This window comes from Lepidothrix coronata, unplaced genomic scaffold (genome assembly GCF_001604755.1).
Source record: "Lepidothrix coronata isolate B3197 unplaced genomic scaffold, Lepidothrix_coronata-1.0 Scaffold9, whole genome shotgun sequence".
In the NCBI taxonomy this organism is placed as follows: domain Eukaryota; kingdom Metazoa; phylum Chordata; class Aves; order Passeriformes; family Pipridae; genus Lepidothrix; species Lepidothrix coronata.
This window is the reverse complement of record NW_016690189.1, coordinates 10,365,759-10,393,234: the sequence shown is the minus strand read 5'-3', so window position 1 is coordinate 10,393,234 and position 27,476 is coordinate 10,365,759. Positions and strand designations below refer to the sequence as shown.

The 27,476-nt window shown below is 38.4% G+C and overlaps 1 protein-coding gene across 8 annotated transcripts in view; it reads right to left on the bottom strand.

Moving 5' to 3' along the window:
* ANO4 (anoctamin 4) overlaps positions 1 to 27,476 on the bottom strand; it is a 201,567-nt gene that overhangs the window by 113,378 nt on the left and 60,713 nt on the right. For all 8 annotated transcript variants that reach the window (XM_017804465.1, XM_017804468.1, XM_017804467.1 and 5 more), the window contains exon 2: positions 3,990 to 4,196. In XM_017804465.1, coding sequence (XP_017659954.1) covers positions 3,990 to 4,059 — 70 coding nt within the window. In that variant the 5' untranslated portion in view covers positions 4,060 to 4,196. The remainder of the gene's footprint in view (positions 1 to 3,989; positions 4,197 to 27,476) is intronic.

Sequence of the window (27,476 nt, the reverse complement as noted above, 5' to 3'; positions counted from 1 at the left end):
TACATGGTAAGTAAATTTTAGAAATAAATTATTTCAAAGACAACCGTTACTGTTGGTTGTTAGGATTGTCTACAGAACTAAGTTGTACAAGTGATATAAATTACTATCTAAATTAATATATATAAACTTTCATATAATCTTTGAAATGCAATAGGGTTTTACCAGAAACAGAGAGAAAGAAAATCTTGCTGGGGAACCTCTGAATCCCTGTTATTACAAAACAGGTAACAACTATTAGGAAACATTGCAAGTACAGAATAACTAAGAAGATTCCAGAGTTTCGCACAATGAAAGAATTCACTTTACTGCTGCTTAGACTTATTAAATAAGACATTTTTTCCACAGCCAGAAAATTTAGTGACTCCTAGGGAAATTAGGTTTGACAAGTTCTGCAGAATCTGAAAATAAAGGAATTTGTCACCAAGAGAAAGAAGTAAGGTAACATTGTTCTCTTACGGAATAGATTAACTATGGAAAGAGCAGACAGAAACTCAGAAACTGAAGTCCTGCTTATCACACAGCAAAGGTGCAATGCCATCAGATGAGAACAAAGCTTTTTTTTTTGTCTGCAGATTTGCCTAACCCTTACATTGAGGGAATGGACTGGGACGACAATTTAACCTCCTCTACATTTGTTCAGTACTTCGTTCTACTGCTCTTACAGTAGAACAATCTTACAACCTAAATGATTACCATTGCTTTCAAAATGAGCCTTCTGTGTGTACCACAGACGTATTGATTCTAAACCACTTTCTCATGAGAGTTGTATCAATGCACTGCAGCCAAAGGTCTGCCACAAGCATTTCAAACTCTGTACTTCAGTAGCCTTGTACCTCATTAGCCACAACACACCACAGCTGCTCACATAACTGGAAGATGATAATTGGAGGTTTCTCAAAATCAAAAACATACTGTCCTTCCCCAGTTTTGGAAGGAATGCATTAATGTCATTACATCTAAACTTACCATCTGATTTCTATACTTGTTTTTGCTTTCGTTCTGTCTAAGAGAAAGTTCTCTCATATGGGTGCATCTGCAAAGGCGTTTAGAGTCTTCACTTCACTGTTAATAGACATTGTCTTCCACTTGTTCTCCATTTTCCTCTGTGTTTTGTTTCAGTTACTTGATACTTTTTGATCTGCTTAAAATCAGAGCTCAGAAGCTGTGGTTCTGCTTATGGTTGAGCAGTACTTATTTGCAAGCTTGCACAATGCAACTTTTAAAATTTAATTTGTTTTTAAATAAGGTGGTGTACAGACAACTCACGGCTCCCTAACCGCTCTAACATCCAAATTGATATAAGAAGCCATGAGCCTCAGCCTCCTTACCAGTTACAAATAAAACTGGCAGGGAAGTAAGTTGAAAAGAATGCTGTAACACTAAACAATATCTATTGTTCCTCCTCCTTAGCATGAACTTCATTCAAAGGAAACATCTGTCAATCAAATAGAATTTATGATAGATAATAAAAGGTGTCATTCTGGAAAGAAGAAAGGTGGTGAAAGGTAACAAAGCGCTGTGAAGAAAACAGCAGTAGTATGCTATTAAAGGGAAAAAATACACTCAACTATCATTTTATCAAGGATCTTTTCTTTCCATGGTTCTAGCTTCTCTGACTGATAAGAATTAGAAATGTCATTTTAAGTCCTCAAAATACCTTACTGTAAAATCTATTATGCTAGACTGCTTTCATGTTTGGGGTATTTGTTAACTGGAGAAAGGAAATTTCAGACTGAATATAATGCACACTACTCCAACAGTGAGACCTACTTGATTGTGATAACAGCACTCAAATAGAAGGAAAAACCCAATTTGTATGAACTATTTAAAATTAGACTGAACAAAAACCTATGAATGTACTACATGCAATAGCAGGAGGATAGCTTAGAAAACACTGGTGTAAGATCTGGTACCTGTCATTAATATACATAAGGACATTTCCCCTCTAAAATATAAAAATCTTTATGATATCTTAGATAAAATATTGCCATTGGACAACTAGTGTACTAAACTAATTATGAAGCTATAGCTGTTAATTTGTGACTGAGTTAGAATGAAAAAAATATGATTTTCAGTTTAAATTGGAATTTTCTATTAGGAGTGTTATTCATTACTGTTGCTGCCTGTCCATAATCTTTCTTAGACTCGACTTGCATATAGCTCAAATGGTTGCAATTTAACCTGGACACAGACAGAAATTCAGTGCTCTTATAGAGAATTAAAAGGTTAGACATAAATCGTAAGAAGGTTATTTCCTTCCAGATGAAACAGTGGCACTGTAAGTTAGTTAAGAGAAGACTCCTGTCATACAAAACACTCGCAAAAATCTGCAGCCTTTAAGGCTGTGGGTACTATTAACTCCTCTTAACTTCAGTGAGGCTCATTAATCTAAATGCCTCCCTGAACCAAGCTGCCAAGCATGTTCTCAGTAGATCATAGATGCCGTTATTGTCTAAAGACCAGAATATGAGAGATAAAACTAATCTCATACACTGAAAGCTAATTCCTCAAAGAATCATCATCTAAATGATGGTCACTGATAAGCTCCATTTTAAGAAACCTCTGGGGTCTCCCTAGAAAGGGATCTTTTTCTCAAGCAGAAGCCAGCATATGCTGCTTGTACATTATTTAGTAGTAAAGCACAGGCCATGCTTATCAATACGTAGATGTAGAATGTGTAGCATCTTAAAGAGAACATTGTTATTGTGCATATTCAAGATACTTTTTGTGACAAACTGTGATGCAGGGGTTTTTTGCCAATCTCTTACCATGCTGCAGACACGATTATATATCTTTAGCAACAACAAAATTTCTTTAGTAGTAATTTCTGTACTTCAAAGAAAATAACAGAAGCTGGAAAAACAGGACAAACAAGTGAACAGAAGAACTGAAATAAACAAAGCATATGGTTATGAGTCACTGTAAATTCTTAATTAATCTGTGTTGACAAAGATATGGTGACTAAATAGTATGGGTGCATAAGACTCATGGCAGTAGACCTGTATAGCAACCCACAACAGATAATCTAAAATTTCAGCTTCTACAAAAATTAAGCCATTTACTAGATCTTCAAGGCAAGGGGAATACACTAATGGTTTTGCAGGCAGAACTCTCTGTCTCACACAAATAGACTCTGTCCCCTGACATCCAAGTAGCTGCATACAGCATGTATCATGTCATTTCCTGGGCAGCAACACTGAAAGATTATTGAGACCCTCCAACACAGAAGCTACAAAACTGACTTCATGGGCAGCCTTAGTTTTCTCTACTCAGAAAAGAAATTTGGAGTTTAATTTTCACTGCGAAGAAAGACTGAACATGGCCAGCACAAATGTATTCCCCTCTTATAAGCAAAGATACTTCTAAAATAGCTCTGGCAATTATCATAATAAGGAATGAACTCACGATGTCAATTAGAATTTGATGGTTCCCAGGAGATTTTGACTTTCTTTTAAAAAATTTCATTTTGTTAACCAGTTAACTTATGTTGTAAAATCTCCTTCAGATCCAGAGTTTTTGTTTGTATTATAGCAGGAAGATTTTGATCTACACCCTGGATTGTGCCTTTGTTCAAAACCAGTGTTCGTGTCAATTATTGAGTTCCGGGGGGGATGTCTGTAGCCTCTAGAACACTGTCATTAACTCAGGGCTTATCAAAATTAAATATATATAAGGGGAACAGTATTAAAAAGCAATAGCACAAAGCTCTTTCTGCATTAGCATTTTGGATACCAATACATGTTGTATGATTTTTAAGATTAAACTTACATTTTCATTTCCCACTTTCAGCTGTCCCAACTGCTGCTACTCCCTATAATCTATAACTGACAAAAACATACCAAACATAAAAAAATCAATCAATAGTTCTGACAATCAATAGTTTGATTTCCATGCAAGCATGATCTCATGCTATTAATAACAGCTTCCCAACTTCAAGGCACATCACACAAGAAATGGAACTGAAGAAGGTACCAAGGCAAATCTGTTACCTGGCTGATGGGTTTTTGCTTTTCCACTAGTGACTGCTGAAACCATAGATCCAGAAGATGAGGCTTCCATTTTTATTGACCCTCTGACTTGTGGGAGTGAAGGATGCCCATCCACAGGCGGATGCTGTGACACTGGGTAGCTTCCCGCAGTTCTCCTCTGACAGATTTGCACACGCTTTTCAGCCCCATGAATAGATAAACTTATACCTGACAGGAATAAGAATTAATACTGTTAGATACAAGAGACCAGTATGGAATAAGTAAAATATAAAAACTGACATGGTTTAAAATGGAGCTGTAATGGCATCCTTATGGGGGGGGGAGGAAGTAAACTTTAAAAAGATTCATTTTCTATGAAAATTAAAAATGTGAACATCTTTGCTGCTGTGTTGCAGACATCAGAGTCAGCCACACTAATAGATATTTAAATTAATACACAGTCATGGTTTACTGCATTACTGGCCTGCAGAAGGAAATATCTTCCATTCCTTCAAAAAACCCATACAGCTCACAGAGGGCAATATTAATGAGGCGACTACCACAGAGTTTATTAAATGACATTTTTCTGACTGATGAATTAGAACTTGGCAATAATGGTTTCTTTTCTTCTGAGCATTTACCAGTATTAGGGAAGTCTCATCATATGGAAAAGATGCTACAATTCAGGTGTTAACTAGATTTTAAGGAGAAAATAAAGGTCTGTTTTGAGGAAAGCAGTAAGGCTACAAACAACAATAACATGACCTTAAGCTTGAAAAAAATTTCCATTTTCACCAGACCTGTGAAATATTACCTTCAACTCTGGAAATTGTCTTTCACAACAAACATTCTCAAATTTGTCACATAATCATTTCTTAAACAGAAATTGTGATTAAAAACAGGCTTTACTTTTCCAAAGAGAAAAGCAAAGTTGAAATTTCCGATGTGTCTTTTGTACAGTCTTAGAAAGAAATCCTATCTTACAGTAAAATTGCTGATTCTGACTTCCTCCTGTTCACATTGATGCAATTGCTCCAACTCCATTTGAATCACTTTCATCATACTCTGGTGGAAACCTTCAGACAATCTCTTTTAGGCAAGAACACCAAATGATAATTCAACAGTACTGTTTTACACTTAATTTAATTATGACTTACTGCTTCTATCAGCAAACAATCTTTGTTAAAAAAAAAAACCAACAACAAATGAAGCACCCTAACCAGTTATAAATAAGCGAACTGAGAAGCAGATGGAAAAGCAGACCCTAAAAACTGGAAATACAGATATTGTGAGCACATTGTAATTTGCAGTCGCTCAGAATCATTAGATATCATTGATTAGACTGTTTAGTTTTCTGAAAGTGATCTCTCACTGAAATGTCCAAGAATGCCTTAAAGACTCTGCTCTTCCAGTTCCACTGGAAGTCGATGTATGTGAACCTCCAGGTCATGGAAGAGGTTTAGAATCTCTGAAATATTAATACATTTATAACCATAATATACTACCAATGGGAAGGGAGCTACCACTTCCATAGGCAATTTGTGAAAACACTAGGCTTGCCCACATTAGCAAACGCTGTGCAAACTACTCTCCTTTAAGATGGCTTTGTGCATTCAGAATTGAAGCTGCACACTCAATACCTGACTTTGCTTCTCACCACCAGAGCTGATCTCCTGCGGGAAATGAGAATGGATGAGGAGCTTCCTGCTGCAACTGCTCAGCTACCTCCTGGTTTTAGGGCTAACAAAACTGCAAGCTGCCAAAGGCTGTTGAAATCACATCTTCTTTAGCATACAGAGCAAATCCCAGTCATTTCATTCTTGTGAAAGGCATCATATCAATCCAAGTGAACAGGATGACAATGAACAGCATGCCTTTGACCATGTTAGCTATAAGGGGCCTCAAACAGCGAGGAGCTAAGGCCCAGCTGTAAAACGAGCTCTTCACTTCTTGTGCAGTCACTAGAACCTCATGACACTCAAAATACTGTGCAATCATCCCTAAGGTATAAAAAATTAACTACAACTGTTTTCTTTAAGCATCACCACTGGTCGTTGCAAAGTTTAAAACAACCATCCCTCTAAAGCTTACAATGGAGTCAGCCAGTTAGTCAGCACTAAACATGAACCTGTAATCACCACATACTTGTTAGATGGATCTTAGTAAGGCTGTGCTTTCATTTGATCATTAAATTAGGGATCTGTTTTAGGAACTGGTTCCAAACATAAACTGACTGCTACATTTCTCTGAGGTTCACATAAATTGCTTCTTTGCATTCTGAAACTCTTGTGCAGCTGTGAGTCAGCTTCCTAAACTATTTCTGCAGCACATTTTTTTTTCAGACATCAAAATAAAGCATACTGCTGCCAGAGTGCTATTCCTAAGAACTGCAAAATTTGCAGATTGATCATATCCAAAATTAGGTTCTGGTTATATGCAAGCTTTTGTTTCTTCCTCTAAGGAAAGGTGATAAATTATGCCTCCAAACTACATGAGGAAGAATGTTCCAGTATCACTGAAAATTTTACAGACTATTCTTTTGACATATTTAAAACTTAGAAGTGCCCAAAATCGACCACGCAAGGTGTGTCACAAACATATACAATATATTTGGAAGTTCTTCACCCCAATCTCATTGGCACTGCAGTTATTTTTTTCCATGGAAGACATTCTTTTGACTAGGAGAAATAATTTCCATTGCTTTCCTGAGAACCAGGTACAGCACAAAGACACAGGTGTCCTTATTTAATTATAATTTCAGATTTTTCCAGAGAAAGACCTGATTTTGTTTTTCTATGTATCTTTCATTAAACTAGAAGTCCGAAAAAATGTAAGACAATAATACTGCAGCAAGCTTTAGCATTACCTTGTTTCCATGTGGGCGAAAGTTCCTTTAGAAGAGATATTGGCAGCTGAAAATACAACCCCAGATAACATGCAGAAGAGCAGAGGCAAAGGGAGGGGGAATCAGAAGTAGAAAAGATATCGGGAATAGCGCACGTATCTTATGGGAGAAGAAAACCTGGTAACTATTGGCACTAAGCAGACTCTAGAGTAAACTGTCCCTATTCTTCCTGCAAATAAACCACACTGCTGACAAATCCTGGGGTTTGTGGATCAGAGTGTGAGAAAACAGCACAGAGATCTCTCAAGAGTAGATGTTAAAATTGACATCAATTATTTTTTAGAAGCGTGACAATACCCACACAAAACATTTAGAAAGAAAGAGAAGTTCTCTATCAGCACAGTGCAGACTGGGTCTTCACCTAACTATATTTGGTGGAGTTTTACTCTTGTCTTTAGGCTTGGCACTATAGCTGCTGACACCAAAATCCCACTGCTGTTGTATGCCTGGCTATATTACGTCTGGTTGTCCTGTCCTGGCAGCATGGTCATTTTTCAGTGAGCTTGGCACTTGTATTCAGTAGCTGGGTGTGAGCACACTGGCATGCTCTGACAGGTAGTATAGATGTCACAAAAATCAAGAGTTTCTCCTGCCTCTCCCTCTGGCAGGGAGCACCTGCTCCTGAGAACCATTTCAATCCAGGGCTTCGGCGCAAATGCAAGAGAAAGACTTAAATACTGTCCAGTAGCCACAGCTGCCTGTTCAGTTTGGAGAACTGGCTTCTGGACAGGACTCATCCATTTGCACCCGGCTGGCTGCAAACCAAATATGTAAGAGTGGGAAGTAGAAGTTTAGTGTTTTAAAGCTGGACAAGATTTGTGCCTTCAAGTATTATACATATTCAGCTCTTTTCCCTTTCTGCATGCAGCAAAAATGCTTCTCTGTATTTTCAAATCTTCACATGCCTTTCTCTTCCTTACCAGCACTTCTACCTTTTTTTTTTCTCATACAAGCTTTTTGTCTCCATGAGGAGACACTCTTCTTGCTGCCCTTTTGTTCTTTGATGAATCTGAACTTGCAGGTTCATTTAAGACAAACACCTTCACTACCTTCCTACCAATACATCTCAGCTGTGCAAGTTTGCTGGAAGAGAACAGCCTCTGTCTAGCTTATGGATGACTTTTATTGCTCCCAGATATGTCTTTTTATTATAAATTTTTTCAAACCAGTGTTTCTTTTACAATGAGCATATTTTGCCTCTTATAAAGTGGTAATATGCTTAAGACACTCAGGGATTTATAATGCTCCAGATAAAACCTGCATATAAGAGCATTAAAGGTGGAGTTTTAAAATATTTCCAAGTCATGAAGCAATAAAATCAAACATAAAGGAGAAAAAAGAAGGAGAAATTATTAAAAGTTCAAAACACTACTCTGTGTCTGCAAACAAAGTTTTATGTGACTAATATTTGTTTTGTTGGTTGATCAGATGCTACAAAGATGAATAACAACATCCTGCACTATGCAGAAGTCATCCTGCTGAGGCATCTGACAGGGTGTCTGCTTTGGTGATATCTTAGCCCTCATCAGCAGCTGTGCACCACTCACCTCTCTGCATGAGCAACACTTGCACCCAGCACACCTCATCTGGTGGGCCTGCACTGTTTGAGCACAGCACAGTGGCTCTGGTACTGACAGAGGTGGCTCTTGCACCTGAACTGGAGGTCAGAAAAGCACTGTGCCCAAATTATACTGTGCTGGGACCGAGACACCTCTCATCCTGGGGAGGCACTCCTGTAGTGACAGTCAGGTTTGTGTCAGCCCCAGTTTTCTTCCACCTTGTACCACTTTGGGTTACAGGCATCCATTTATAGGTTGCTTTCTGACGTGTTTGTCTCTAGATAGAGATTATAAGAACATGAATGAGAAATAATAATACAACGCAGAGTTACAAAATTGTATAAACAATCCATTAGCTAACAGTGCTTAATTAGCCTCCAGTGTCCTGACTTGCCGTGTAGACCTTCTCTGGGATAACAAAGTAGCACTGGCAGGTTAGGGAAGTCCTTTGAGTTTCGCATTATTAGAGTGTCAGCACTTATCTTGGAGGCAAAATACTACCCTCTTTTCTATGTGGGTCTTCTATTCTGTTTCAGCCCTACGTGGAGGCCTTAGGAGCAGATTGAGGTAGACCCTTTCTTCAAGGCCCTTTTCAGAGAAGAGCTATACGGGGGAGAATAGAGAAAGAAGGAAGAAAATCTCAGTTGTCACGTAGAGACACAAAAAGTAAAGCAGCTCTGGAAAATCTGCAGTCATTAAGGCACAGATAAGTAAAGTCATAAGGAAGCACTTGGGAAGCATGAGCAGAGCGCAGAAAATGAGGCTTTAAGCAGCAGTATATAAATGGGAAGATTACATATTTAGTTCCTTTCAACTTTTACACACAGGAAAGGAGAAAGCGAGCAAATTTGTCCACCTTAATAAGCTAACTCTTTCCTCACCTTGTGCAAATTGTCACATTTCCCATTAAAGTCAATGAAGCTCTGCAGACAGCTTCATATTTTGCACGTTTGAGATAGCCTTGATAAGGGGGAGCTCAGAAAAGAAAGCAATGTAAAAGGTTTCTCATGCAAACCCAGTTTAATCTGAGACTCAGGAGAGACACAGCAATGCTTGATGCCATGATGGACTCTTCTTGCTCTGAAGTCTAGGTGGAAATGAAGAAGCGTGAGAGAAAAATTCTCCTGCTGCCCTCTGTACACATGCCCAAAAGCATAGCCTAAAGGCAGTTCGCTTTTTTTTTTCTCACACTATGTCTTAGGTTACAAATACATCCAGAAAGCATGGCTAACTTGGTGAAAAATGTTACAACTTCATTAGGATTCCTACGTTAGACTAAATCAGTTTCCAGGAGTTTAAATACCACCTCTTTAATACAGCATCAAGTCCCTTGCCATTGGTAACACATGATTATGAAATCATATCTAAGACTAGATTACACTTCAAGTATAGCTTTGAAAATGCTAAAATACTTCTGACTACATCAGATGTAAAAAACACCTCACAACTGCAAACTTTTAAGCAAGCAAACAGAAAAGCTACTAGTTATAGACCTTCCTGGGAACTGCACTAGCTGGAAGAAAGACTAATACTGTGCATCTTGACAAGCTACATGTGTTCATTTTTCTGAGGTTTTACACTGTTGCTCCCCCCACCCCCTTCCTCCCAGACGTTGGAGGATTTTCAAGATTTGTAACAGTTTCAGAAACTGTTCCCTAAATGTTACTTTTTTTCTCGTTTTCTATCAAAAATTTTGTTTAGTTGGCTTGTGAATTTACATCCATTTTTAGCATATACAGTTTTTCATGGAAAGAAACCACAGAGCTTAAACATACAGTCAGCGGAGAAATAGCTAATTTTCTTTGTCTGAAACATGTTATCCCTGAAAGTTTTGTATTGAAAGAGATCATGAATAACCTCTTTCCTTTACCTCTCCTTCCACTCATGATACTACAGAGTTTTATCATATCTTCCACTCTGTTTCTACTTCTGATCTTAGGAAGTCTAGTTTACACTGTTGCTCCTCACTCATAAGCTGTTGTATACCTACAATCATCTCTGGTCACTCCTCCTGTGTTCCTTGCCTTTTTCAAAGAAGGAAGACCTGAAATGCACATTAAAAAAGTTTCAACAAGCAGCATCAGAAATGCCCACGATGTCCAGACTGTGCTTTCACCAAACATTCGCACAGTGACACAATGATATTTCAGGTTTTATTCTTTCCCTTGTAAATTTGATTTGCCCCAAGATACTTCTAGATGGACTCTGCCTCCCTGTCACATTTGTCAGGTCTTTGGGCAATTTTCCAGCGAATCAGGGATCGCTCTTCTAACCCATCTACTTGAGGTCCCTATGTCAAGCAAAGACAGCAGGAAGAAATACCGCATTATTTTTCTCATTTGTGTGTTGCATCTTTTTCCACATCAGTTGCTCTCTAGGTCTCATATTTATCGCTTCTCTAAGACCATTGATGTACAGCCTTTTTCTATCAGCAAAGCAAATCTTCATGCAAATCTTCACAAAGCTGTATTACTTGTCACTTTTTTCCAATTACCTGCCTTCAAAGGGAGGAGAGTAGCATCATCCTGTACCTGCAAGTCAACAGTGGTGTTAGAATCTGCATTTCGAAGTGGGATCAAAGACACGTCTGAACTATAACCAGGACTCCATGAAGAAGGGGCTTGTGCATACAGTGAGTTTTATCCAGCTTTACTGCACTGATCTAGAAATGAACCATTAAAGAACTGCAGATTCTATGGGAACATAAGTTTATATTTGCTTATGTGCTTTAGATCAGAATAGCTTGTTCTCCCCTGCAAAAGTAACTACATTATTTGTGATAAAACTGCATCCAGAGCTAGTGTTAATTTCAGCCTATCAAAGTCCTAACAAATAGAAAGGTCATGCTCACCTTAGGCCCACCATCAAAGGGTTGTTTTTATAGCCCTGGAGGTGGTTTATTAAATTACAAGCAGCTAGTGATTTCAATGGTGATTATTTAGCATGACTGAAAAACTCCCATAGTGCTCATAGAGAGGCAAGATAACAACCTGAAATCATGAAAATATCTTGGAAGGAGTCATAATAATCCCACTTTGATGGTCTACATGACACTCTGAAAAACCGCTTGTCTTCCTTAGGTATGAAAAGCTTAGCTAAGTGAATATAAAGCTCTTTTGGGTTGCTGTTGAATTAATGGTGATTGTCATAGGCATGTTGCAGGACCACGGTGCTGGACACAAGTTGCTACCTACACAAGTTTCATGAGCCCAGGTGAATAAATGGAACATTTTTCCCTCAAGATGCCTGATTTGAATTATTTATAAGCCTTGTACTTTTATTTCTGTCTGACAATTCATTCTTTAGTTCCTCTCTACAAAAATGAAACACAGTGTACGGTGAATATATGCTACTGTGTTTTCCAGGCTACTGGGATAAATGCCTAACAACTGTGTGTGAAATATGCCTCACTTCAGCTCACCCAGCAATCTGCAGTGTTGTTTGTCACCATCCCAGCTGACTGAATTCTTCCTGGGGTTGCTGGCATTTTTATAGTTGTGTTTATTACTGTTCTCTTTCTGTTTGTCTGTTATCTACTTTGATTTACTTTATTATTACTACTGGATTTTCACTAGTATTAGAACTACATGCATGCTGAAGAGTAACTCAGGGGAAAAAAAAAGGTATTCTAAAATGTTCCTTTGCATGTCCCAGTATGAAAACTGCAGTAAGGAAGAATACCTTGTCTTGAAATCTGATAAATACAATAGAAATAAAAAACTGAGGCTGATAAAAAATTTTCATTAGAATCTTTCTCTGTCAAAAAGTTGACAACTTTTTAAGGAAAAAAAATTTGTCGTCAAGTCAAGAGTTGCTGTCAAAAATATGTTTAGAAAATAATTTTGACCTTATCTGGACTGGAATATCTTGAATTTCAATTTGTAATGACTTTACATTTTAAAAAATGTAATCTAACAAATCAAGTAGGATATAAATTATTAATTAGAATACCAGTTATCTCTGAGCAAGCAAAAAAAGTTATCATTTCAATTGCTGAAACACACCTGTAATACCAGTCATCAATTAATATACAAATAGCAGGTATAATTCAAACCTTAAACATTGAGACCAGAAAGAAAAACAAATCAAAATAATAAAGCAAAATACAATGAAAACAAGAAGTCCAGCCAAGATGAAATATTTCAACCATCCAGAAGCAAATTCTGATAGAAATATTTTAAGCATTATGTAGAAATGTGACCTCAGAAAGTGCTTAAAAGAGATTCAAAGGTGGTGGGGGGGAGCAAGAAAATAAGAATTTCTGTGGATTGGATATTCTGGATTTTGACTCACTGTTTCTATAATCAAGTAGAATAGACTTGCATTAGAATGAATATAGGCTCATACAAAACCCAACATATTCATATTCCAGTTTTTGCCAAAACAAATAACATCATGTCGATACTTCTTTCTTTGATGCATTATCAATATCAGAAGGCTGAATCTGTCTCCTTAAGCAGCACTTATTGATTTGGAAACCATGCAGTAAATTTTGCCTTATTCACTTTTCTATATATGTAGAGCATTTACTAGCTGAAAATAGACTCAACATTGAAGTGATTTAAAACTTACTTTCACAAAAGCACTGCATTTAAAATTGTTTTTTCTTAATAATTAGTTATTACTCTGATTTTCAAAGTCAAGAGCATTCTCACTAAACCTGTTTGCACTGATTTTGAGCTTTTCATCCATACAGTAAAAGGTAATTGCACACACAGCAGCAATACACAGCACAAAGATCAGGGCAAACCACGATGCTCTGTGAAACAAAGCACCAAGTCAAGTCCCAGACAGTTTTTACTGGCCAAGCAATGAAGAGAAGGACTAATCATGCAGATGTATTATGAATATAGGTATATTTAAAAGCAGAGATTTCTCTTTTTTCCCCCATCTTAATTTGCTGCCTGAATGTTAACTGCTACATTTCAAATACCACAAGTCTCATTTTATCTGATTTAATTGGATATTCTCCATAATGCAGAACAGTGCAATCAATCTGAGACATCATCTGCGAAACAAGAAAAAAACCTCAGGAGACTTCATAGATGGGAAAAGAAGATAGCTTGGGATATGTTTGAATGTGTCTGCCTCCATGGTGCAGACAGTAAGGATTTTCAGCACAGCAACTAGGCTTAATTTAACTTTCTCTTTTTGCGTCCCATTTCAGGGACTGGTTGGCCATTGGTGCTCTATTGCTGCTCCAGCTCCAGGCCAGCCCCGATCACACCCTCTGGGGAACCCACAAGCAGCAGGTCAAGTGTACTCTCCTGCCCTCACCCAGCCTGTGCTATAATCCCAGCTATGGGGCCTTTTACAAGCTTTGTGTCTAAGTGCTCCCTGACCACAGACAGCTTCATTAACCATCAATTGACTTTTATTTTGATGATATATTATTGTCAAAACTACACAGCCAATGCCTTCAGGGGCAGGTCTTAAGACAAGTTATTTGTCTTCTCCCTCCCCCAAATAGGAAAAATTATCTTATACACCATATTGCAGCAAAGTATAAACTTCAATAAAATGTCTTTAAAATAAATATCCATCTGGACAGTTGCACATCTGAGTAAGCAGGTCACGCATGTTGGATCACGTCCAATACCTGGGAGGGTTTTTGCCTTTTGAAACAATTGTCTGTTGTGGGCATACGGGCTCTTCCTACAGCCTGGGACTCATGGGCGCTTACCAGGCTTCAGCTACTCTTGTGTCCAGGGTCTGATGCTGAAGCCTTGCTGGAAGGAGGCCCAGAAGCCTCCCACCCATCCTGGGGAAGACTCTCACATGGGCTGGAAGGATGTGCTTTGCAGCATGTTGCATCAGAGCCTGGATGAGCATTGCTCTGCTAGAAAGAAGCACCAGCATCCACAGCCAGGCTTGTTGAAACACCAAAGTCTGCCATCAGGCTCTTCCATGGGAAAGACATGTTAACAAAGGCCAGTTGTATCGGAAATTTTGAGGCATGTGTACCACTTGTCTTTCTTTGTGCATCATTACTTTTCAGTACACTCTCTCTTGGCAAGTAATTCTTTTGGTTATAAAAAAAGCCTCTGGTGCCAAGCTTTCTAAATGGCCATAAAGTGAAAGTGATCCCCAGAGGAGATGGCAGCTGTAGTGTGCAGCAGATGCCAGTGAAAATCTGTGTTCATCTGCCACCTCATCATTCTGGCAATACGTCAAACAATTAAAAATAACAAAACACAACTGAAAAGAATATGTAAACCTTCCATGCTTGTGCACATGTTCCTCATAGGGATCCAATTGATCTGGATTGGACAAAGCAAGGGTGTTGCTTATTTCACTTCTGAGCTAGATTATATTTCTGATGGAAGACCAATAAACTCTGAAAGACAACAGTGATCAGATAATGATTGTCCGGATTTAGCAGATAAGTCCATAGAGACGGAAAGTGCTCTACTCATTGATACCATTTCAATTTCTTGATCTCTTTATAGCAGAATCAGAAGGAATGGTAGAAGGCTATAAAAAAGCAGTAACTGCATCGTCGGAGGTCTATAATATACAGATTTGTTTTTGTAAAAGGCAGACCATGCTCTAACTCATTTACTGAATAACAGCCTTGTGCATGGGTAAGGCCTATTGTTTTTCATAAATAATTCTCTGATAAGTTAGCAATTCAGAAAAACATGAAAAATATGCAAGGTAAACTTTAAGCTATGTTTTATGCACTACATAAAACACTGGTTATTAATTCAATATTCCTACAGTTTGAGAAAAGGCACAAAAGAGACACAAATTTTCTCAAGCCACCTAAACCAACTTGATTATAGGAAGATCCTATAAAAAGAAACATGTGCCTAAGTTTAGCTCCTGTGGCTGACATCTTCTCAGTGGAAGGACATTCATGAACATTTTTTCATAAAAATTTTCCTTTCTTCAGTCATACACTTGACCCATTACTGTTCATTCATTCTAAAAACCATGAACAGAAAGTAAAAAGAAATATTAAAAAAAATTCACTACATGCGTAACAAATATTGCAAATATCTGTAGACTGCACTTGCTAGAATTGCAAATATATTGCAAGTCATATTTGCAAGAGCATTCCAGTCTGGGAATGATGCTAAATTTGCTATGAATGTCACAGGAGCTTTGAGGATTCAAACCAACAGATAGTTCAGGAAGAGGCAGTTTCTCTTCACAGATACCATTTTGCCCAGAGTCAAGTATATGCATCAAAAGGTGTGTAGAATGCAATCTTCATGAACAAATCCTAAACTGAAATTTCATCACCAAAACTGCCTATACAATCCTGAAACTTGTTAGTAGTGATTCTGAGAAGAGCTTAATGTGTCATTAAAAGGGTCTTTCTTTGAGCAATTCACAGCACCTGAACAATTAGAGATGATTGTGTACTCTGCTCATACAGTGATATAACATCCTCAAAGAGAAAATTCAAATACGTGGGCAGAAGTCTATTGAGAAACCAAGAAAATAGTAAAGTCCACTAGTAGGGCACCTAACCCTAAGAAAACTGATGGGCAGCCTAGTCAATGAAAAAAAAAACCCAAATGGAAACGACATCAAGCCTTCCAAATGCAAAGTGCTTTAAAAAACCATCACCCAGGACCCAACAAAATAAAAATAACCAATCAAACCACCTACCTCATTCCTTCCCTGAGGAAATGACTGGTTAGACACGACAACATAAAGCTGTCTTATATACTTACTGAAAGAAAGAGCCATGAGTACCTCTTCATATTAGATCTAATCCCCAGAATCAAAATGGCACTGAAAATCATGGGTCCCATTGGACTGACCTCTTCCCTCTAATTCTTTATGAACACAACTCTAAATCCTGAAAAGGCTGGGTTTAGAAATAATATTCTTAAATTTAAATTTCTATAAGTAGTTAACCACCAACCAGAAATATTTTTATTAATTTACAAAGCAATATGAGCCAGCTTACAAAAAGCTGTAGATGAATCACAGTCATAATTACAATTACACAAACAGAATTTGAGAAAAAAATTCCAAATATGATTTTAATGCCTCAATCAATAAAGTATGTTATGTGCCTTTAAGTCAAAGAAGTAGATGACTTCGAACTGAAATGTATGAAGGTGTGTGAAAAAGTGAATAATAGATAAGAATATAATCTCTTAAAGAGTATTTCTTTTCAATTCCTGATAATGTTCATGATATTTTCCATCTCCTTGCATGACATCTCTCCTTGTTGGGTATGGTTTTCATTTTATGACTACTGATAATACCTCCTTTGGTGATCAAGCCATGGCAAGGAAATAATTGTGACACACTCTCTCTTCTTCACAAGCTGCTGGGTTTTGGGTTTGCTCCTGTTTTTGCAGCTGTCAAAACCTATTCCTCTCACAATGTGTTTTTCTATTATGGGTCTCCACCTGGACTTTTAAAAAGTACATCTAAGCCAATCAAGGTAAAAATGATTTCATCATTGACAATAATAAGCCAAAATATTAGACCAAATGCAACAATGATTCATAAAAATTCAGATGTTCTAAAAATTACTGTCTAAATATGCTCAAGATAATTGGTGCTCCTATCAGTTCCATAACTGTTTTTTTCATTTTTGGTGTTTAATGGTATATGTCAAAATGTTTTATGTATTAGCTTCAGTCAAAACAAAATAACTCAAGGCATTTACTTTGATACAATCCCTGAATATCTGCAATTTATAATTCAGTGATTATTCTCACTGTCACTAAATTCACATTCAGTGAATATAAGGACCATATATGTTCTAAATTCATGCAAAGTGATAATTCCCTGACTGCTTTTTTTCTCATTTATACCATGGCAAGATCCTATAAATGCATGAAACAAAGTTCTTTTTCCCCTCTGTTATTGCACTCTGCTGCAGCTCATCTCATCTCCTTAATTTTAAAACTGCAATTGTTATCTCTAATGCATAAAGTCTACCGTTTATCTTTGTTATAGACATGAACATGTATTGTTCGTAAAAACAGGACAATCCGACTTTCTCAGTAAAAGGGCTATGCAATGGGTTTTACTCCATGCTGACAGATGGTATGAGATTGTGACCTAGCTATAATCCCATCTATCAGAAGTGTTGGGGAAGGAGAACATCTGTCAACTGCATAAGGTCAATCTGTCAGACAATTTTTCAGAAACTTGGTCATGGTAATTCACAACAGTCACTTCTTAGAAAGATTCTTGTTCATCTTGCAACCATTTGGCATGACCCACTCTCAGCTTTCTTGCAGATGCAATCCCATGCCTCAATGGTATTTTGTAGATGTACTGCTTGCTGAACTGCTCACTGACCTAACACCTTGTCAAGCCTTCAGCTGACTTTGGAATTGAATATAAAGTTCTTGACAGGACCCTCTCACATACTAAAAAAAAACAACCCTTCAGATCACACTGATCCTTTCCTCCACTACAAAAGTACAAAAGACAATCTTTTACTTACCCATGCTTCTCACGAAATAAAAATATCACTGAATGATGGCAGACACATCCTAAAAGAGCACACACTCCAGATAACTGTTACTAACTTTACTGCTAACTTTGCTCTAAAAGTTAAACTTTTCTAAAGATGTTACATAACATGAGTAATGCAGTAATTGAGCTTATTTTTAACTGCATTTACTTTTAATTGAGCTACTCAGGTACTGAACTTAAGGCTGTCACCTTTAAATGACTCGCTACATGAATAAAATAAATTTTAAAAAGTATTTCTAAAACTTTCCCTTGCTTAGAGGTACTTTCTAATCTGTTTCTTCCAGATATGCAGTGCATGGAGAAATACTGGACTGTTAACAGCACCAACTAGCCCTAATTCCAGCAGAAGCAGCTTTCTTCCTCCAAGTTGGGAACACAACCAGTGGAATACAAATGAACTGTGGCCATGCAGCTAAATAAAACCAGGCAGTGAGCTCATGGATGAAGCCCACCGTGCCCTCTCCAGACATCAGCAGTGTGGCTGACACAGCCTCCCATGGGCAGCTCAAGACCTCACAATTACAGATGGCATGAAAGAAGAAAAGGAAAGTCCTCTTCTGACCTGCCCTTCTGCTTCCTACATGCAGTGTGGGAACACTCCCACATACCCTGATACACTTCTGAATCATTATATTCAACCCTGGCAGAGCCAACCAGATTTTTTTTTTTAGCAGAATGTTTTCCGTGGTATTTCTGCAATCCAATTAAGAGTGGCTGTCTCTTGCCAGTCCATCAGCCTTTCTGCCATCCTCTGAAACCTGCACAGAGACTGAAGTTCTCTATCTGTAAGCTCTTTCTTCAGTCTCACAACTCCTTTGGACATAAAAATTTCATTCTAAAATGCTCTTATTTTAAAGATATCAGACTGAAACACCAGAGTTCCCATTTCAGGGAAAATGTCAAGATTTCATCTGATGTACAATATTTTCACTAGGGAAATTCCACTGGGAAAAGAAATTACATATTCCTTGGATCTCATACATACAAAAATAGGATATAAAATAACATAGCTGAGTACTGAGAGCAATAAAAGGAACACAGAGATGAGTGCTAAAGTTACATTTCACTGAATTGTAATGTATGAAGGATTTTCTTCTTTTAATACATGAAAAACTTGTTTTCTCACCCCTCTGTTCTGTTATCACACTTTCCTTTCCAATTGTAAAAGTATTTCCCAATAAGATTATGAATATGCATGAAAAGGCAGTCCACAACTAGAAAAAGGAAAAATAATATTTTAAGCATGAGAGAAATGTTGGCAAATTGTTAACTAAATATCCACCTAGATGATATCCGATGATATCATAAGTATTATCACCAGGCTCTATCTAGTTCTCCATGTCTATTTTAAGCCAGCATTATGATGAGATTAGTTAGCATGCAGCATCCTTGTAAAAAAAAATAAATTAAGAAAACCCACCAGGATCATATAACTTCCTTTCTGCATATAAAAGTCCCTCTAACTGATTCTTGTAAAATCGTGTATTCTACGGGAACATTGTTAGAAGCTGTAAAAACTCACCTTTCTCTTAGCTGAGGATGCTTCCTAAAGGCAACTTCCTATGTTTGGAAACTCACTGTAAAGGTTGCCATGGTGATTAATTTTAAAAGTGAAATTCTCCCTTTTTAAAGTTTTTTCTTTAAAGAAGAAATGTTCTGTGCTAGTCCTCAGCCCCCAGCAAGGCAAATGGGAGTGAAAATTCCATCCTAATTCTGAAGATTAAAGGACATAACCTCTGTGTAACTGAAACTTCAGCAGCAGAAATATTTTCAGAAAAATATTGGAAATATCAATTTTTACCTAAAAATGGAAGAAAAAAAAATCTGTGGGAGAAAGAATTGAGGTGAAAAAAGCAACATCTTCCAGTGGTCAGACTGTAGCCAGAAGTCTAGGTTATACTAGGGAAAGAAAGGAGGAAAGGCAAGGAAGGAACGGTAGGAGTAGCTGAAGCTCAATGCAAAAAACAGCAAAGCAGTCAGCTAGTGTCATTGCATGTCAAGAGAGTGAACTGCATCCCCAAAGAAAGCATGTAGAAACCAAAGGTCACGACTGAAAAGCTCTTTACCAAAGGCACCTTCCGTTTCCTTTCCATGGCTCAAGATGCAATTTCACATGGGTATCTCCCTCTGTTGACTTCTCCTCTGCACAATAACATGCAAAGCTACGTTAAACCTTGGCTGTCCACATAGCTGTGTCAGCTATCTGGGAGCAGACAAGTGCACAGCTCTGTTACTGCATTAGGAGATGGAAAAATAGCATTTCTCCTCTAAAAAACATACAATGTTCAACATTACATCATGCAACTTGTCCTTGCATAAGCTGTCACTACAGAAATAATAGCAAGTGTTGTGCCAGTTCAATACCCAGGCAATTTGTGGCTTCCTTATTCACATAAAGATCACAGTACTGTGAGACAGTTGCATTATTCAGTATGCATTTAATATTTTATCTCTCCTGACAGAAGTATCTATACAAGCACAATTAAAATGTCTGACGTAGACAGAGTTGATTTTAATACAATGAATCAAATTTGTTTCAGAGACCTGCTTGACCTTAAAGCTCTACGGTTTAAACCAATAGAAGGAAAAACATGCTCAGACTCATGTGGTGCAGTGTCTGGGCATTACTCATTTTACCTTGAATGACTACTCAAGAAAGCCTCCTTACTTGATCTACTACCATATTAGTCACGGTAACTGCAAGATATTCTAAGTTATATCAAATTATTTTACACTAAAAACACATGATCATGACGACAATAAAATCACCTTTTTAAAAATGGCAGAACACACAAATAATTACTATTGCTTCTTTGCCATTACCATAAATTTGACTAAATCCATATGCTTTGTAATTATCCACTAGGACTTCTAGGGGAAAACCCATTATCTGTATGGTACCAGAGTTACAGTTATGATTGCAATGAAAATTGAGTAGGTAATAGTCAACCATCTCATTCCCCAGATCCCAGAACAGCAATGCTGCTCCTAAATTAGTGATCCCTATGCCTTTTTGCCTTCTCTTACAGGGACAGATCACACCTATCAGCAACTCCTTGCTCCCTAAACAAAGTCCAGTTTGGTTTCAATGTACAAGTCCCAAAGAACTGTATTTTGCAGCACACAGACTTTACGCAATGAAAAACCCATTTTCTGAGCAAGTAGAAAACTGGAGTTCAGTGTGCAAACAGCTAGACCGGTACAAGCATTTCAAGGTTGTAATCTATGTTACTAACAGGTAAGTTCATTCTTTGAAACACTACTTTTTATAGAGAAAGTAATTAGATTAAACTGCAATTATTCTCCATATTCAGCCTTGAATAAGGGTGTTCGCAAAAACTATGGCAACAAGCCACACTCCAGAGATCCATCTTAGGAGTCCCTACATCTCCTTAGAGATTGATAGTAGAGAAGTTGCTGGAGGTCTCCATACAGAACCTTATAGTTCGGAACAAAGCTGAGAATGACCAGAGCTAAATCACTCCATGATGCTTCTTTGAAAGCTGAGACTAATTTTGTGTTCAGGAATAAATTAAGCTAAGAACAGTAGTGAAGCATCATTCATGTGCTTTGAAGTTTCCCCCCACCCTTTTCTCTCTTTTCTTTTCCTCTGTCTCTGTTTCCTTTCCTGTGACTGGCATTTTCTTTAGGCTATGACTTACTTCTCATTTACGCAGCATCAGAAAATTGCAGAACAGTAAAGCGTTCTTAAGTAGAGTGCTTGTGAATTGCTTTGGAAACACCACTGCTTAGAAGTGATATAAGTATGGTGGGAGCTAGCCCAAATATTGGTCAATAAAAGAGCAGCAAAGCCCATTACAGCCATTTTATTGGAAAGGCAACAGCATCTTAGCAACAGGCATCAGATGATGCACAAATTCAAAATCACAGCTTGCAGACAAAGCATTTAAAAGTGTTTTGGTGGTCCAGTAAGCTGGAAGACCAGCTTACCTGCTGGCCTGGGACTTCTGCAAGTCTTGGAGCTAACATTAAAAACAGCCAGAGGAAAAAGTGGAAGCTTTTTCAGTCCCTCACCCAGTACTGTGAACCTTTTGAACATAGAAAGGATAAGACCAGTTCTGACCTGCTTAAACTTTGGCATGCAATAAGTATTTTAAAAACAAACAAATAAATTCTGAGTAATTATCTTGTGTTTTTAATCTGTACTGGGTTCCATGAATAATAAGGCCCAGAAAACTTTAATTTAAAACTTAATTTAACTGGCACAGTTGTCTTTAAACAGGCAAAGGCACATAAGGGGAATATTTGAAGATTATGAAAGCAGTTAAGTATCCAGTATCTATCTGCTTTTAAAAGTAGACGAAACATGAGTGTTGGCCTTTTGGTCCTTCATTAGGACGGTGTCAGCATTCAGAACAATCAGGCAGTACACAAATATACTATGAAGGATGCCAACTGGCAAGGTGAATACAACTGGCTATTTCTTGAAAAACAGTATCTGATAAATGTTGTCTGGTGTTGGAAGTGTGTTTTTCAGTTAATACAAGTGTAAATGAATGAAATAAACCAAAAGAAAATGTTGTGGGTTTAGCTGAACCTTCTCCTTCAGCACCCTTGCTTAAACTGATGATTTCCCTTATGACATCAATGTTACAACCAGCTCCTCATACTAAAAAAAAAAAAGGCAATTCAAGGAAACTCAGCACACAGAGGAAGAGAGAATGACACTGGAGGAAGATGAGTGGAGAACCAGCCAGGGAAATCACTGGGCCACCACAGGCAGACACATATGCCAGCTGAGAAGTATGTTGTGATCTCCCTTCCCTCCTTAAAACATATGTGATGTCTTCCCAGGAACTTGCTCACCCAGTGAGCAATACAGTGTCCAAAACATTTTAACACACGGTAAAAGTTCTGGACAATTTTTGTTTTGCCATGGAATGGGAACAAAAACAGACACTTGTTTGTTTTACCCTCCTCCCAAAAAGAGTGAAAGACTCAGTACAAGGAATAGATACTTCCATTATAAAATTGGAAGTTCCATGCTATAGTTAACCCTGGAAACATGCAGGAATCTTTTAATTAGAGACAAAACTTTCGTGGATGTTTCCGTCTTACAGAAAAACACTGCAGAGACATAATCTGAACATAAATAAATGCTTCCAGATAGGAAGGCCATTTGAGCCACTCTGAGGATTGTTAATAGCACAGAATGAGAAGATGAGGTTTAAAATGACAGAACCCAGAAACGAGAAAAGATAAATTAATTTACCTGTCAAAGGAGAAGAAAAATACAGCTTACTCCCTTCCTCAAGTGACTTTTCCATTAACACTGGACAGTGTGGCTGGTCAACCTCTCCCTTTCCAATCTAGATCATACTTGTACTTACCTCATCATTTCCAGATGGGAGTGAGCTGCAGGGTGAATGTAGCAAAGAACTAGCTATTCAGCACTACTAGTACAAGCTGCCAGCAATTCAGCTGCTAAGTTTGTAAATTCACAGAAGATCAATATGACCAATTGGTTTCTAGCTGGATGGAGGAGCCACTGCAATGTAATATCCTGCAGCACTGCTAAGTGGCACCATTAACCTGAATAATGGTGGCTAAGAGTTATTAATATGCTACAGAAGCAATGTGTGACTGCTACACAAAAATATGGCCCCTAAGATATCCAGGAAAGAACAGACATTGCTATTCAGTGTCTGTGGAAGTAGACATGAAGAACACCCTTCACATCACAGGCAGAAGTGCAGGGTAAGCCAAGGTTTGAGAGCAGTTTTGGCAGATGACAGCAAGATGGTGCCCTCAAGGTGCTGGATGATTAGAGTTCAAGCAATAAATCTTCTGTTTTCCCTCTGTGCAGCCCCAGCTTCCTGAAATACTTGATCGTGTTAACCACAGAGGAGTAATTAAAACTGGTCTGACAGTAATGCAATCACTCCTACTGAGACAGTCAACAGCCTAGTTTCAAGGAGGAGGCCCTCCAGTTGAAAGCCTTCACAGGCCTTAAATCATGGACCACTGCATATAAATTCTTATTTAGTAGGAATAATCCTTATCTAGTCCCTGTCAAAGACACAACACTCTACTTACCCTAGGGCAAAATTATAACTTCCTGTGGCATAAGTCCCATCATACTGAGAAAGATTATGAGGTTTCTCAGTATATTTGACATTGTTCATAAGATCTGCTGTAAACACCAGTCAGGGTCTAGAGGTGAAGTGTAAACTGAACCAAATGTCAAAGTTTCAGCAAGGACAGTCTTGTAGGAGAAGCAGAGCTGAGGTAGAGATGATCCAGGAACATGGTATTAAGTTACATCCAACCCTTAACAAGCACTTGGAGCAGAACATGAAGGGGTGGGAGTGGGGGGCACTATCTCTCCATCAAACATCAGATATCTGAGGACATCTGAAAGAATCCAGCTTAGTCACCCAAGAAATGCTCAGATCAAGGAGATAAAAGTACTCAAATAACAATGTTACGCCTTCATATCCTTCATATAACTTAGCAGACTCTGAGGGTGCTTGAGGCAGCTAGCACATGCCAATGAACAGTGGGAATGGTCCAAGACCCGGGACCAGACATTTGCCTGGGTAAGTAAAGAAATAAGCAGAACAATAATCCTAGCATACTACTTTATGAGTAATACTAATGAAAAGCTCAACCATGAACTAGCCAGTACTGCACCTCTATGCCAGAGAAGTCAACCACGGCAGCCATAGCCCAGAGCCACAAGCTCAGCCCACAGGATAGCAGTCCTGACAATACAGAAAGCTTTATACAGAGACTGAAACCTCTTGCTGACCATGGGCAGTAGAAATACCAAACAGCATGCACTTTCTTCATTGCCACACCATTAGTCATTGGAGCAGAAGACAAAGACTTCAGCCTCTGACAATAACTTTATATGCCTCGCTGAAGGCTAAAGGTAGTCTGGGGAAATGGTGAAAATTAAGAGCTCTAACAGGTACTGAAAAATTCACACTGCATGACTATGCAGATTGCAAGGGGTAAAATATACCTCCTCTATCTCTCCTTATCAGCTGAGAGATGAGGTCTCCTCTCAAGACTGGATTTTGCCTGAGGGGGCTTCAGTACCGTCCTGTCAGAATTAAAGAATGACATCCTGAGATGAACAAGTTTTCACAAGAAAGGAGAGAGAAAAGTAAAGTAGTATATCAGGTTACCTATCCTAGGGCACGATGTGTGCTGACATCATACAATGCAAGTTGAGGAACAGAGCAGAAGGGGGATTCATCAATCTGGGAAAAAAATGGAGAAGGTCTGTTCACTTTCAGTGGCAGAAGGCATGTAACATAGCAGATGACTCCTCCAAATTCTGAGATCTGGGCTATGCAAAAGCATTTTGATCCTTTGGCTAGTAACATCATGTGTAAACAGAAGCAGTTGTTGTACTATCCAACATACTACCTTCAAAAGACAAGGCAAAATACAGCACAACAGAATAAAGCAGTTCAACCTCAAACAGAAATTTATGCATCCGTAGTCTCCACCGGGATTTTTATTACTAAACAAAGCTTAGTGCAAAGGCAAGGCAAGTAGGAAGGAATCAACACTTTTAAAGTTGGACAACTCCACTGCAGCCCAGCACCAGCTGGAGAAGTAAGGCTGTTTTGCAGACAGGCTTGTGGGCAGCGCTGTGAAGCACATGCCACAAGAACAGCTGGGAGAGCACCACCTGGGCAGATAGATTGTCACAACTAGAAATCAAAGGCCAGAGGTGGCCATTCCAAGTGCAGTTGCCAGGTAGCCACGAAGAGAAAGAGCGATACTCTTAAAGAGCAGCAACTGTGACACTGGGAGACAGCTACTGGTGCAGGAAAATGAGAGTCAAAAGCAAAGACAACCATGAAGTAACTGCACAGTACCTATCTGCATCAGATAGAGACTATCTTCAGCTTGTCCAGCATTAGAAATTCAGCCCCATAGAGGGCCAGTGGGAAGCTGCCCAGTGCCATGCAACCTGGTAGAGAAACTTTAGATGATAAAGGGACTTTTACTACTTCACATAAAAATGAACTGGAAGTGGTAAGTTATTGAGAACTGATAAGTTATTGAGAACTGATTTAGAGGAATTCAAAGTCTAGCAGATAGTCTGGGCTGACAGGCAAAGCACTAGCAACCTCTGGCCTCAACAAAAGAGCAAACATCTGCAAAAAACTCCACCCACTGTGCAATGGCAAAAATGAAAATAGAAACCTGTAGCAATCTACATAACATTTGGAGGGAGAAATAGATCTTATGGAGTAAGGAGGTTGAGGACTGATTAGTCTATGTATATCTCCATGGCTGGCACTGTAGCTATACTTCCAATACCTCTGGAAACAGCTAATTCAGATGCATGCTGTTACATGACTCACAAAACATATTGGTTTTCTTTTCCTTGCTGTGAAGGATTAAAGCATCACTTCTACATATAAAATACAAGGAATTTTGAAATTATTAAAAAAAGTGATCTTAAGTTTTCCCCTTCGGTGTTCCACTTCTGTAATTAGTCATCCAGGCTGATGCCATCACTGAGGTGACCTTGGGCTGAGCCAAGAGAGGGTCAAATCAGTCCTGAAATGGGAAGAGCTGGGGTCTGCCACTCTGCTGCTGCCCAAGGGATAAAGGTATGGAATGACAATCTTATTTTCAAGAAGACATCTTAACATAAAACTCTGCTGCTTCACATCCCCTTGTCTTGCCCAGAGGCCACTTTTCCAGGACTCCTGCAGAAGCACAGAAAAACAAGGCTGGCTATTCGCTCCTACAGTTCTCATTGGCTGCCCAGAGTACCTCTACCAGGAGCCAGCCCTGCCCTCATGGCATTCTGTCCTTGGCTTTGGTCAATTCCAGCTCATGCTACATCACCTCTGGGGCTACTTTAGCTTCCTGGGCAGCTCTTCCTCCTGGGAGGCTGCCACCCTTTCCCCACCCAATCTCATCTATCACTCAAAGATTACCCTTCTTTTTAAAAAATCTTACATTTCACTTGTTCTCTGTTTCCTTTCAGATCACTTAAAACATGTTCCTCCATTTCCTCTATCTTTAATCTTTTAATTAATCTGGTTTCATTTGTTCAAGTTCAGTACAATGTCTTTGCAGCACTATTTTCTGTACTGTGTATTGCCTCAGTTATTTAATTCTCTAAAGCCTTCTGGAGACAGTTTATTTACAGGACATCATATAATTATAGGAAGGTTTTTAGACTGTGCTGGAAATGAAGTTGTCATTTTGAAACTAGCATTGAAACATGCTGTAGATTTAATCCACTGTTACAGTCATACATCCAGATACAAACAACACCTAAACGCCAAAACCATGAATGTAGATTTCATAGTAAAAGCAATTTACTCCCAAATAGAACAAAACCATCCTCATATAATTGCCCCCACTAAAAGTTTTAATTACATTTTAAAATTTGTATTCAGAAAAAAAATTCAAGCAGGTAGTAAACTGTGTGTTATTCACAAATATTCCAGTATGCTGAATAGGTATAGTATTTAGTGAAGGCGAATCCTCGCTTCTCCTCTAGTGGTTGGGAAATAGCATTTCTGGGACCAGCATACAACAGGACAAATCTGTTCTGCAGCCTGTGTCGCCCACACTGGCAGC